Here is a 12,801-nt window from a genome sequence, read left to right as displayed (position 1 = left end):
TCTAACAGAGGGATTGAAATGGACTCCTCCAATCACAGTGGGTAGTTAACAATGGCTACCACATAAGCAGCACTTGGAGGGAAAGAAAGCTTGTCTCAGACTGAGAACTATTACACTGGTGGAATAGAGATTGGTGTCTGCTAAGCACGTTGTAGGGTGCAGAGAAGGAAACCCGAGCAGAGGGGGGAAGTGAGTGGAGAAAGTGAGTGATACAAAACAAAAGGGAGTTGTAAGAGAAGGGTAGAATTTGCTCAAGTACTCACAGTGGGATGTAGACAGCCGCTCCACAGCAGAGTATGCTAACTAAGCTGAGAGTCAGAGTGGCTGTGGGTCCTCCTCGTCTTTGTGTATGACTGAGCTGATGACATCACAGCATTCCATAATCGCTCTCCTCCCTCCTCCCTCCCTACCTCTCTCTCTCTCTGTCTCTCTGTAGCTCTCTCTTCCACCCGCTCACACACACATTAAATAGACGAAGAGTGGAATTCAGGAAGTTGACCTCACACATTGAATAAGTAATAAAAAGGAAACAAGCTCCTTCCCCTCGTGTCAAACTCATCCACTGAGTATTAAACTCACTTTTTACATCAACACTGATGTAACATGGGACAAAAAATGGGCAACACTAACTCTGTTGCTACTGCTATACACTTGTTTTTTATTTTCTTCAAAATCTTTGCAGTTTATACATCATTTAAGTTAATGACTACTTGGATATCAAAAATCATTAAAAGGCAATGAGAAATGTAGTTCCCATTTCTTGTGTTTTATTCCATTCAACAATGACTTTCTGCTTAGTGTTGCTAAATATCAGCATGACTGCCCCTCATTATCATGCTGCTACGGGGCAATAAACACTCAGGCTTGTTTGCGTTTCTTTGCACGAGTCACAGTTGTGTGTTGGGTGGAGTTAAGTGAAGGATGCAGCAACCGTGTCCCTTCACAATAGCGACTTATTGTTTTGGTAGAACCTCTGCATTCATTGAGTTGAGACCGATCATTAAAATGGATAACTCACTGTAAAAGAAAAATAGCAGCACTACTTTACTGCACGAAGGAAAACTTGATAGGCCAGGATTGCCTAGAAGTTGCTGTGCATAGTGAAGTGGACCTTTTTGGAAGCAATAACAAGGGAAGGAGAAAGTTGTGTGAAATGGACAGCAAATGGCAGGATTCAATGCAATGCATATCTAGTGTGACAGACTACTATTTACCTAAGAAACATCCCTTTCCTGTCATTAATTAACCTCGAAAAAACTCAGCTCTGTATGTCAAAGTTAAATATTTCGATATTTACTCCATGAAAATCATTCCCTTCCTGCCTTAAAATGGCTCTCTCTGTAACTCTGCACTGTTCCTTTCTCTAGAACATGCAGATCTACAAAGTCCTCGCCTTTCTCCCCACTCACTGCAGCTCGGCCACATCAGCTCACCTACAACTCTGCTCAGCCACTGTAAAACTACTCTCAGTGACATAATGTCAAGTTATGACATTGGAGTAATTCAGCTCTACATGTTCAACCTGGAAACAGATTCCTCAGAAATCTGAATGAATCTGTGTTTCTGAGACTGTTAGACCGCAGTTTTGAGGTGGAAATGCTCAGTCATGGCCTTGACTGACTATTCCGCTCATGATGTCCTCCAACATGTGAATTAACACCAAAAATGTGATTTTTACCACACTGTGTTTAAACCTAGCATAGAGTGATGTCAAGACCTCTTTTATTGTAACCCATCAACCAAGTCAAAACAATAAAACCTAAATAGTAGCAAATCCACATTAAAAGGGAGCGTTAAAATATCCATCTTCCTTGTAGTCTTTCCTTATGTGGCTATTTACTTAAAGCTCTCTGTTGATAATTCACAAACTGAAGGCAAAGGAAATTTTCTCAGCTGGGACTCTTCTGTTTTCTCCTCTTTGTCTGAGCCCATCATTCGTAGGTAGAGAGCAGCATCTAGTGGCTAAAACCAGACAAGCCTAATATGAATTACGTCACCGCCAAAGCCAGTGCTGAGCAGCTTCAGACTGTGGCATGGAATTAAAGTTGAATAAAAATGGAAGCAACACAAAAGCAGAGACAGCATTTTCAAACATATGCTGCCACCATATGGCTCGACAAAGCTCAGCACCAATACGGCACAAATAAACAGCCACATGCACACAGAAGCTACAAGAAGTGGCAGGATGCTGCACATTGTAGCAAGCCGTTAGTGTTATCCATTGCTGTCGAGAGCATCTCAGGTGATGATGGCCACGTTTCAACAGCAATAAAACACAAATCTGGTCAAGTAGTTCTCCTGCAGCTCACACAGTGGCAGCTGGACCAAGCTAGACATGCTACGTTATCAGAATATATTACATTAGAGTATATTTTGCTTTTAAAATGACAGTTTTGATTTGACTAAATGCAACTGATAACTATTGCGAATGCTTCATTTGTGCCTACAACGCTGCGATGACCTAAACCAATCTGTGAGTTCTTGGACGAAGAGCAAAGTCAGAATCTGAGTTGGCATCTGGGCTGGAGTCCCATCTCTATTTAGCACATCCCCCTCAGTTTTTTCACCCATTGCTCCTGGCCAACAGGCAGAGACCATCAACTTAACAACAGAGCCCAAACATACAAATGTCCTGCAGAAATGCCTTTTGAGCATGTCCAGAGCCTGCACTCTGACCTGCCTGGGAAGTTTATGGTTACATAAACTTATCTAATCCTCATGCCGATATTTCTCTAATGTGCTTTCTTCTGGCAGGTGGTGGCGGAGAAGATAAAAACGGTTTAATGTTGATTTCTCCGGCAACGTCTCCGTATGTGGAGCTTTGAGTTTGGAGGCGGAAGCAACGCTGAAGCTGCAGATGATCTGGTGAATGATAATGTTTGACCTATTTTCTATATTTACATAATAATTAACATCTTCTATATCATACATTTTATTAGCAAACCTTAAACCAGAAATCCAATTTAAGCTGATCGAATTTTTAAATAGCTATAAACATGATAAAAGTTTAAGAAATTTCTTTAGCCTTGTGTTGGTCACTGTTACATGTGGAAAAGCCCCAAAACTCATATCAGGAAAAAATAATTCTTGACAAACAATTAACAAATTAAAAGACGTGGAGGTTCTGTTTGTATCTTTAGCATTGTATGACCAATAAAATTAACAGATGAGCAACCGATGCATTCACAAATTGCATAGCCAGGATGATTAGAGAACAAAGTAATGCTTTATTTTACAGCCTGGTTTTACACATACAGTACTAATGTATAAATCTCTAAGACACGGGTCATCCGTCTTTGCAAAGTTTTCATTTTGGAGGCTGTAAAATCAAGCTTTAGTACTTTAGTATCATTGCAAATGTAGAGTCAGACATTGTAGACAACACTACGTCAAAATTAAACATACTTTTCATCAGTGAATTGTAGACATTGTGGTAGGTTTTTGTTTTTTCTTCCGCCGACAAGAAATGAAACATGAAAAAACACATACATTTTTGAATGTAGATTTTCCCTCATGGGTAAATTAAATTTATTTTTAAAATTTGTCAAATGTACATAAATTATATTTAATGCATCAAAAAACCAAATGAGAAAATCAAATACCCTCTTTAAAAAAAAAAAAAAAGAAAGAAAGAGAGGCAACAGAAGAGAGAACGACATTCTTTGTTGAGATCATTTTAAACAAGTATTGGTCAGGCATTTCATTAACCTGGGAAAGCAAAGTGCTACACACAACAACCACTGAAGACAGTTCACCATACACCTTAATGAGGATTGGACTGAAGCACCGTTTCTTAGCTTAAAGCTAAAATGGAGATTTCACTGTTTTGTTTTTTTCTTCTGTTTCTTTTGTTTTCCTTCTCATAAAAACTCCATTGTATGTTTACAGTCTACCTTCGACAAACCATAAGCCAAGTTGACCCTTTTCCTTGAGAGGGGCGCACTTGCAGTGACAACGTTCTGTTTCAAGTTAAAGTACATAAGTGAACTGCTTGACTCAACAGGCTGCTAAGACCTTGGTTTACTATATTTTCCTCCAGGATGGAGCTTTGAGTGCAAATAAAGGCGTACAACTCCTTCATGAGAAATAAACATGGAATTCAGCCACATGCTTTCAAATAGTAATCATATATTTAATTGATATACATATATTGCCACCATTGGCACATACGATATTGCACACAGTGATGAAATGTTGCACAGAAAAAAATAGATATATTTTTTGTGGGCGAAAACATTCCAAAATTACAAATAATGTGGAATAACGCTGAAAAGGTAAAACTACATAAAACAAAACAAAAAAAACAAAACAAGACATGCTTGCTACTCCCCATTAATTGAGCGACTTACAACGTACACATAACTACCCAAGCCGTAGAAGAAGCATTTCAAGGGGGGGTGGGGTGGGGGGCTCGACCAACAACAAATTCTATCATTTCAGGCCCCAACGGATGTTCCCAATCAGCCCCTGCTCTCCCTGCTAATGCGCTTGGCTAGTGAAGAGCCGACTCTTCTGCATCATCTTGCATCTAGGTGACCACCCCCTTCCATGTTTACATGTAGGCCGATACCTGGATGGCTGGGGGATGGGGATGGCATTGAAGTTAGGGAAGAAGGAAGGAAGCAGAAAAAAGTTAAGAATTCTGCTCCTATGTTTTTTTAAAGGGTTTGTAACCAAACCCTTTTAGCACCACAAGTCGTGCGCTAGCACACGAGGGGGGCTGAGACACAAAAATGGAAGAAAGAAAGAGGAAACAATAACAGAAATAAGCCAAACTGCGATCCAAAGCACCAGGCCAGCGTGTAAGCATGCGGAGTGTGTAAGGCACCAGGTTGTTTATATGCTGAAGAGGATGCTCCCAATCAGGTATCTTTTAGGCTATACCAGAGGCTCCAAAAATAGGTGGTCAAGGACAGTCTAGTTTGCTGGTTTCCAGTCAATCTAAACATGGGAGCAATCATTTAATTCAATGCTGAGGTAAATCTGACATTATCTGATTGTTGCCAGTTTCTCTGGAGATTACTGACAGAGTTTATAAAACTGCTATCACACATCTATGAGATGCGACTGAACTGGATTAGAACCAGTTGTTTTCCGTGTGGCAGCCCAAATATTTACAATTAGACCAAAACAGAATCTTATCACCCCCAGGTAGATATTTGGGCATAAAGTTCTAAAGTAGAGTTGTGAGCATGTATCCAAAGTAGCTCCACTGAACTTCACACCTTCAGATCTTAAACTGGTAGGGATGGGCACATCCACCGACATACTGGAGATTCACCAACAGGTGAAGTGAACCCTCCTCACCCCGGCTAGGCCAGGCGTGCTCCTCAGTGGCCCTCCTCATAGTGTGATGGTGATGTTTTGATTACTGTTCACAAGGTCGCTCCTTTTACAATCACGCTTTTAAACAACTTCCACTATAACTACACCAAGCCTTTGGATGGAAATCACTCAAATTTGAGATTCGTACAATATAGGCAGATAAAGATACATATGGAAGGGTCCTTGAGCCAATATTTTGGGAGACCAACGAAATCTATCTTAGTGCAGATTAACATGCAGCAACAGCACTCCTTGGCACCACTTAGATTTTTTTTTTTAACTGAACAAGATCACAAAACGTTGCTGTTCCAGATAAACTCTCCAATACTGCTCCTCTTAATTTTACTATGCCAATCAACACAGTATGTGTAGGGTGTTGGTCTTAAATAATCTGCAATTCAGGCCATTTGCTACATGTTGTCACTGCATTTCCTCTATCAAATACACATTTAGTACCTTTAAAATGAACACATTGCATTAACAACGAGACACAAAGGTAGTCTATAATATATCCATCTGCATGGCAACAATTTCAACTGAAACAAAAATTACAATATTAATATTTCTTTGAATGCCTCTGGCAAATGTCTTCATGTCAAGATCCATTGGCCAGTTCAATATATTTGATTTTTATGCAATGCATATTGCACAACAAATAGAGCACTTATTTTTCATTTCATGAAAATGCCTATATGTTCCTTTTTATACTGCATGACATCTAACCAGTTTCCGAAGCAGGCCTAGCCCTCATATGATTTTATGTGTAAACACATCTCTACTCACAGGTAAAGGTAAATAGGATGGCAAGTACATGTGACAACCTTTTACAAAGTTTTTGAATTTTGGTTTTAAAAATTAAAATTTCTGATTTGTGCTGAAGTCATTAGCTCACATGAAAAGGAAACTCTTTTCCTCTTAACTCGGCAATAATTCCATTTGAACATTGCAAACACTTTTTTTTTTTTTACAATAGCTTTAACTGGTACAAAAGTTTTCTGTTAATAAGGGAAATAAACACTCAGTTCAATATCGTTTGTCAAGTAGGAAACAATGTTCAAATATAATGTTATTACTTTGTTTAGCAGCCTGTTACTGTATTAATGGTGGATAAGTGGGGTAACATCCAGCGATGAGTGACAACATGTCATAACTGTCAGGTTGTGGAGGTTTCTTATATTGTGGGTGATGCTCCCTTGGAGTTAAACCATTACAGTTAAATCTTTAGATTTCTTTCTTTATACAGTAGAGTTTTTAATTATAATTCTCTTGTTATTTTCATTACTCTTGCATGTTTTTTGCTCTCTCTATATCAATCCTCGTCTCCATCGTCTGCCTGCATCTCCTCTTGTTGCTGCAGCTCGCATGCCCTTTTCTCCCGCTGTTTCTCCTGGATCTTCTTCATCTCCTCGGCATATTTACTGAAAGTATTCCCAAATTTGGACCACACTTTGTAGGGCACCGTAATTGAGTTGCGGTACGTTGGCTTCACCTCGCTTACCCTCATAAACACACCGTACTTATTGGATCCGACGTCGAAGAAAAAGCGTTTGTTGTCCACAGTCAATGATGACCCTTCGGGCAACTCTGCAGGTTCATCCTCTACACCATAATCGTCAATAAGTTTAGCCAAAGCGTCACGAAACTCAATAAGTCCCTGGGCAGGCAGAGCAATCGTCTGGCCTTGCGTGGATCCCAAACCGGGCCCCCGGTTAACGGTCTGTCGAATCCTCAGGAACCGTCCCCTCTGGTTCTCTTTCAGATCCATGTAGTATTTCCGATTCTCTCGGACCAAGAACTCGCTTTTGAGCGCTCGCCTCGGCTCGTCTTGTACCAGCCCCGGGTTGCTGGGACCCAGCTGGGCATAATGTTCGATGAAGTCCCCCAAGTAGTCACGGAACTCGACCGCCACGGACATAGAGAGAGTGAGGCGGCTCTTGTTTCCACCGGCCCCGACTTCTGCTATCTTTAAGAAGCGGCCTTTCGCGTTCTGCTTAACGTCCAAATAGAAGCGTTTGTTTTGGATGTCAACCCTCTTCGACGCCAGCTCTTGCGTCTCATGCTGGAGCCCGGAAGCGGAGCCCGCCCCTCCTGTCGCTAGGTGCATGGAACCGAAGCCTGGGCCCGTTGCTGCTCCTCCCTGCTCACTTCCACTGTCTCTGTCCGCCATGATGCTGCCTGCCTGCCTTCTCCCTCTGTCTGCTGCAAAGCCACGGCCAGCCACAGCCAACTCCGGAGCTCTCGCGAGATCTGCACAGGAGGAGGATAAGAAGGCGAGGAGAGGGGAGCGTTAATGCAGAGCGCACACTGCTGCTGCGTTTTCTCTCCCACACCGTGGACCGTCGGTGTCATGAGCTGTCACACCGAAAACGAAACTCAAGGTTGTTTTGGAGAAATGTATCTGACGCAGTACGATTAGGTTTCGATTCGCAAAGCAGCCTCTGAAAATATCGGTACTTTTGATGTCTGGAAAGACCCCTGCTTGCCCTTAAAAAGTAGAGGAGAGAATGCATAGAAATCCCCTCTGAACAACCCACACTGTGCAGGTCTCCATGCAGGGTTGATATGCTCACAATTTTACGATTTTTTTCTAACTTGACCTGGACATTAAACCAGCTGCTTTCGATTTTTGTCAGCGGACCAAAAATTGGGACAAATGCATGAATTTGCGAGCCTTAATAAAACCCTCTAATGGCAGTCAGTTCTTCAAATCTCATTCTGTAATTTTTGTACCACTTAATAATATCATTAGGCCTCAAAATCACCAAATTCTGTATATTTTTAATATTAAACACTGCATCAGGCCTTCTCCTCGTAAGTAAATAATAATGGGAGTGATAAACATAAATAAACGTGTTTGAGCTCTATCAGTCTTGTACAGTCAGTGCCACAGAGTCCACAACAGATCCAGGTTAAACTACTTCAAACTTGATCAACTTTAAGGCCGCATATAACATAGGACTAAAGTGAAATGACACACCATTAAAATTATTTCAGATATTTATTTTCAAGACATGTGGTTTTTAGAAACACATCGCATTTATTTTGTAGACATTATGGGAATGTCTTTCCGACAGCTCAAATTATATAAAAAAAATTCTTTGCAGTTTGACCATCTCCAAAGCAAGTCGCGAAAAAGACAGAGGCAGACCATTCAACCAATATAATTTATTCAGGAAGAAAAGTCTATTAAATCAGGATAGACCTCACATTTGTATATCCAGGAGGCTAAAGAGACACAAACATACATCTTTTTTTTTTAAAGATATCCTCATTCTTTCTAAGCTTCAGGGATCTTTGGCTGTGCTCAGCTTGAAGTCGTTTGAAATGCAAAAAAAGTCACACAAGTAAGAATGTATGAAAAAAACCATAAAGAAACTTTTCAAAACCCTATATCCCCATGCTCAGTATGCCGATGATACAGAGACACATTTGCGCCAAATTAGAGGTTCTAAAGGCGCGTAAAGCTGCAGCATGACGCACCTGCAGTCTTCAAGCGCGATCAAGAAATAATGGCATTATTCTCATCTTTGACCTGGCAGTGACTATTGGGTCAACTTATTCTGACTCGTGTACTTCGGATTAAATGTAACCTGTCGTCCTCCATGTGTCCAAGCTCGCTCTGAACTCTGCAGCTCACAGGCCAACCTGTTCAATATTTAACAGGCCTCCTCCTCCTCCTAAACTGCTCAGACGCACATTTTCTATCAGACTAACACTGTCAAAGTTGTATATTTTTTTTTCTATAGTAGCATTCAGTAGGCTAATTGTTACTAATTTGCATATAATTTTATTAAATGTTAAACGACGGCATACAGTGTCACTGGATGAAAAACCCAAGGCATGTCCACGTTAGGCCTGCACGTTTAGAAGCTGCTACTTTCAGACCATACCGCAGTCAGACAACTATTCATTATTGTATTTCAGGTCCAAGCTTTCAAATAAATGCTGAGAATTTTCAGAAATTTAGAATTCCATTGTTAATTTTGCAGGTATCACTCCCCCCAGCCCCTCCCCAAAGTAATAATCATAAAACTAAATGAATAAAATAACAGAATAAAATAAAAATACACATTTACCTGTAATTGCTCCCTTATTTAGCCACTAAGTTTTCTCATGCAGGTTATAGTTCCTCCTCGTTATTTATTTTCTTTCTGGAGTCAAATATGATGGCTCGGACTTTTAATGTGAAGGATCTTTACTTTGAATATGTACTTTGATGCAGCCTAAAATCATCTCTGTAATTTCTGAGAATTTTAATTTTTTTCTCAAACAATTTCGTTACTCCTGACAAACCATATGCTATAGGAAAACGTTGAATAAGGGCATTATTCAGTTTTGAAAATTGCTCCGGAGTTCTAAGTGCATCACTGAACCAGCAAAGTAAGTGTGACACGACTTTTTCTCAGCCAATAAAGTCGAATGAAAATATCCCATTAGAGAATTAGAAAGAAACGAAAATGTTTCCCAGCACTGATAGACAGCTTTTTATTTAGCCACATCAATATGATGATCCTCGAGGCGCAGATGCTTCATTTTCATTTCACTCCTTTAAGGTCGATATACGTCGAAGGATATTTTTTGTGCGTAAATGTGACCGTGCGCCCATCAGCTCAGCTCTCTTTAGGATTTTAGTCAATATTCGTTATGCACTTCACAAATGTTCTGCCTAAAAATACTATATAAGCATTGGCATTGATCCTGGCGAGTTTATGTAGTTTAAAACAATTCGATTCGTCTACTGATGACAGAGGGGCCAATTACGTCATTTGACCTGCTTTTGTGTTCATATTGCGCATTATTTCAACTTGCATTATTGTATTGTTCCTTATAAAAATAAGAAAATCTGTCGGATTAAGAGAAAAATAAAAACATAGAGATTTACTGATTTTTCACAGTAAGTTTCCAAAGGGCGGTTTGAAGGCCTGAGTTCAGTTCAGTCATTCAGACTAATCTAACCCAGAGACTAAAACTCTCTCTTAAGTTTATGAATGTTTGATATTTTTGTTATTATTTAAAGACAGTTGTAATTGATGATTTTTGTCCCATGGGGACTTATTAAGACATTTATAGCACTTCAAATGTTTTAGACCCCAAATGTTCCTTTGCAGGCATACAAACGATTTCAAAAATATTGAATAAACTTGTATTTTATGTCGGTAATTATGAGGATAGAGAAAAGAAAAATAATGTAAAATAAATAAATAAACCAGCATATCCTATTAGAAAGACAACATTGATTAAATAAACTAATAAAGAACCAATCTAAGACTTAAAATGCTTTAATAAACTAAACTTGCTCAGAAATAAGATGCGTTTATTTACTCAAAATCAATGGTTCAAAATAAAGTTTAGGCCAAACCCTTCAGCCAGCTTTGAGCAACTCCTATATAGTAAAAGTCTGAGCTGAACTTTATGTGAAGCGAGATGAGCATGACTAAAGGCTAAAGAGGGTACAACAATTTTGCTGATTTGCTTTTGGTCTCTCTTTTTAACTTTCTATGTTAACTTTATTTCCTCCACCTAAAAGTATTTATATTTTTAGTGCTATTTGGTCGTTTGACTGTCAGCAGAATTACGTAAAAACCACAGAGCCGAATTTAATGAGACCTGACAGAGAGGTGGACCATGCGTAAAGGAGGAGCCCATTCAGCTTTGGTGAGGATTCGGATCGTTTGGTTTAAAATTTCAAGATTTCGTATTGGAATTTCGCGGAGGCCTGCGCTCTCCAAGTTCATGGCTCGATAGTGTTTAGATTTGTTATAGAAAATCATTTAATTATGTCTTACTCTTCTCGTCTCAAAGGTAGGAAACCTAATCTGCACTTTTTGCTGCAGAAAATCCAATTACCTACTGGTCTGAATAAGACAAACCATCATTTAATTAAGCAAAATTGAATTGAATTTAAAAAAAATAGTGATAATAAAATGGATAATTTATGTAAATTGCATAACTGTGATGTTCAGAATATTGAAAGCCTATGAGCTTTTTATACAGAAATATATGTTAGCCGTTTAGTGGGTTTACCCTCACCTCGACATGTGAAGCTCACTAGCAATTAGATTATTTACTTTTCAGTCTCATTTAATGATCTGAAGTCCAAGCTTTTTTTTTTAACATTCATTTTCTGCTAAGGTGCAGCTGACCTTCTCGTGTCACTCTTTTGTCTTTTCTTTTCTGTTTTCCTCATTCAGGTAGATGAATGTGATCAATAGAAGTCTGGAGGCAAAATAGATGAGCAATTCATTTAGGTTTTAATATACTGAACTGGAGGTTTTGTGCATAAGCATGTGTCGGATATAAAATTCACGCTCCTTTCTGGGCCTCAATTGCGCATAAAAATCCCACTTTAGAATTTCATCAGGTTTTTAATGCAGAAAGCTGACCACGGGGCATTTTTTTGTGTGAATTTTACTTACCTAATAGTCTATATAGGCCCTGGTGTACCTGCTTCTTCAAAACAACCTGTCAGTTTAATGAATCTATCGCCAGTCCTCACTTGGCCTATTTTTCACACCATTTTTTTTAATATGAATCACTAAGTGCAGTTCTGTCGTATCCAGAGGCCACGTCCAACGCAGATTTCAGCCTGGAAAAGGTATTGTCGCAGTTTGTAAAAAAAGGCAGCCTCACAAAGTTTTTGCCCTACATCCCAACACAGGAACGCAGTGGCGTCGCTCCAAACGCAGCTCCATTAATATGTCAAGCTCAGACGCACGGCTGATATGTCGGCATGTCATGCTTCTGCAAAAACTCTGCAAAGCAATGTCATATGCTTGGCTGGATACATTGGGAAACTTACAGGAATCGGCGACGATCCGGATGACATGTAAATAAAGCGTCATTCCACCGAGCGAGCTCCCAGGGAAAAAAACAACAAAAAAAACCTACCTTCAGCCCGCTCTGTCTGCAGCCGGAGCGCCTTTAGAGCCTCGCCGGCGTCAAGCTGGAGACGAGACGAGCACAAACACTCATGTGAATGCGCTCCGAGGGCCCCCTTGGTAACGGCGCAGCGGACTGCTTCTCTGCCTGCTTCACAAGATGGACAAGAAACGGCGAGTCGTGGCACGGAGAGCGACACACGCACAAGTTCAACGCCGCACGTTTCACCTCTGATGTCAACACGCAATGTGGGAAAACTTGGTGAACGCGCGCCTCCCGTCGGTGATACGGAGGAATTGCAGTTTCCTCCTTATGGTTTACGGATAGGGCAACATTTTGGGCAAAGGAGGGCACTGAGGGTGGAAGTAGGTGATCTGAGCAAAGTTTTGGGGGTCGATAATGCCATTTTTTCATTTTCTGGGTATTATTGTTGAATCCATGTGCTCATCTAGTGCTTATACCCTGAGTTAGTGTTGGGGGTGTTATTTAAAATGCACACAGGCACCTTTTATTACATGCAAAAGTGCTGCATTTCACACAGTAATAGTAAATCTCATGCCTGTACCTGACACTAGATTTTGTCCAATTTCAGCACCA

The 12,801-nt window shown here is 40.1% G+C and overlaps 1 protein-coding gene across 3 annotated transcripts in view; it reads right to left on the bottom strand.

The window, feature by feature from the left end:
- Window positions 1–12,404, bottom strand: part of LOC110948802 (transcriptional activator protein Pur-alpha) — a 29,275-nt gene extending 16,871 nt beyond the window's left edge. The window contains exons 1-2 of one of the 3 annotated variants that reach the window (XM_022190513.2): window positions 12,214–12,401; window positions 3,208–7,572 (exon numbers count right to left, since the gene is read on the bottom strand). In XM_022190513.2, the coding sequence (XP_022046205.1) occupies window positions 6,635–7,492 (858 nt within the window). In that variant the 5' untranslated portion in view covers window positions 7,493–7,572; window positions 12,214–12,401 and the 3' untranslated portion in view covers window positions 3,208–6,634. Of the gene's footprint in view, window positions 1–263; window positions 392–3,207; window positions 7,573–12,213 lie in introns of those variants that run through there. The other 2 variants (XM_051937212.1, XM_022190515.2) reach the window with 2 other exon arrangements.
- Between the last annotated feature and the right edge of the window lie 397 nt (window positions 12,405–12,801).

The sequence above is a fragment of the Acanthochromis polyacanthus genome, chromosome 17, assembly GCF_021347895.1.
Source record: "Acanthochromis polyacanthus isolate Apoly-LR-REF ecotype Palm Island chromosome 17, KAUST_Apoly_ChrSc, whole genome shotgun sequence".
In the NCBI taxonomy this organism is placed as follows: domain Eukaryota; kingdom Metazoa; phylum Chordata; class Actinopteri; family Pomacentridae; genus Acanthochromis; species Acanthochromis polyacanthus.
The sequence above is the reverse complement of the archived record's forward strand: the minus strand, read 5'-3'. Positions and strand labels throughout refer to the sequence as shown.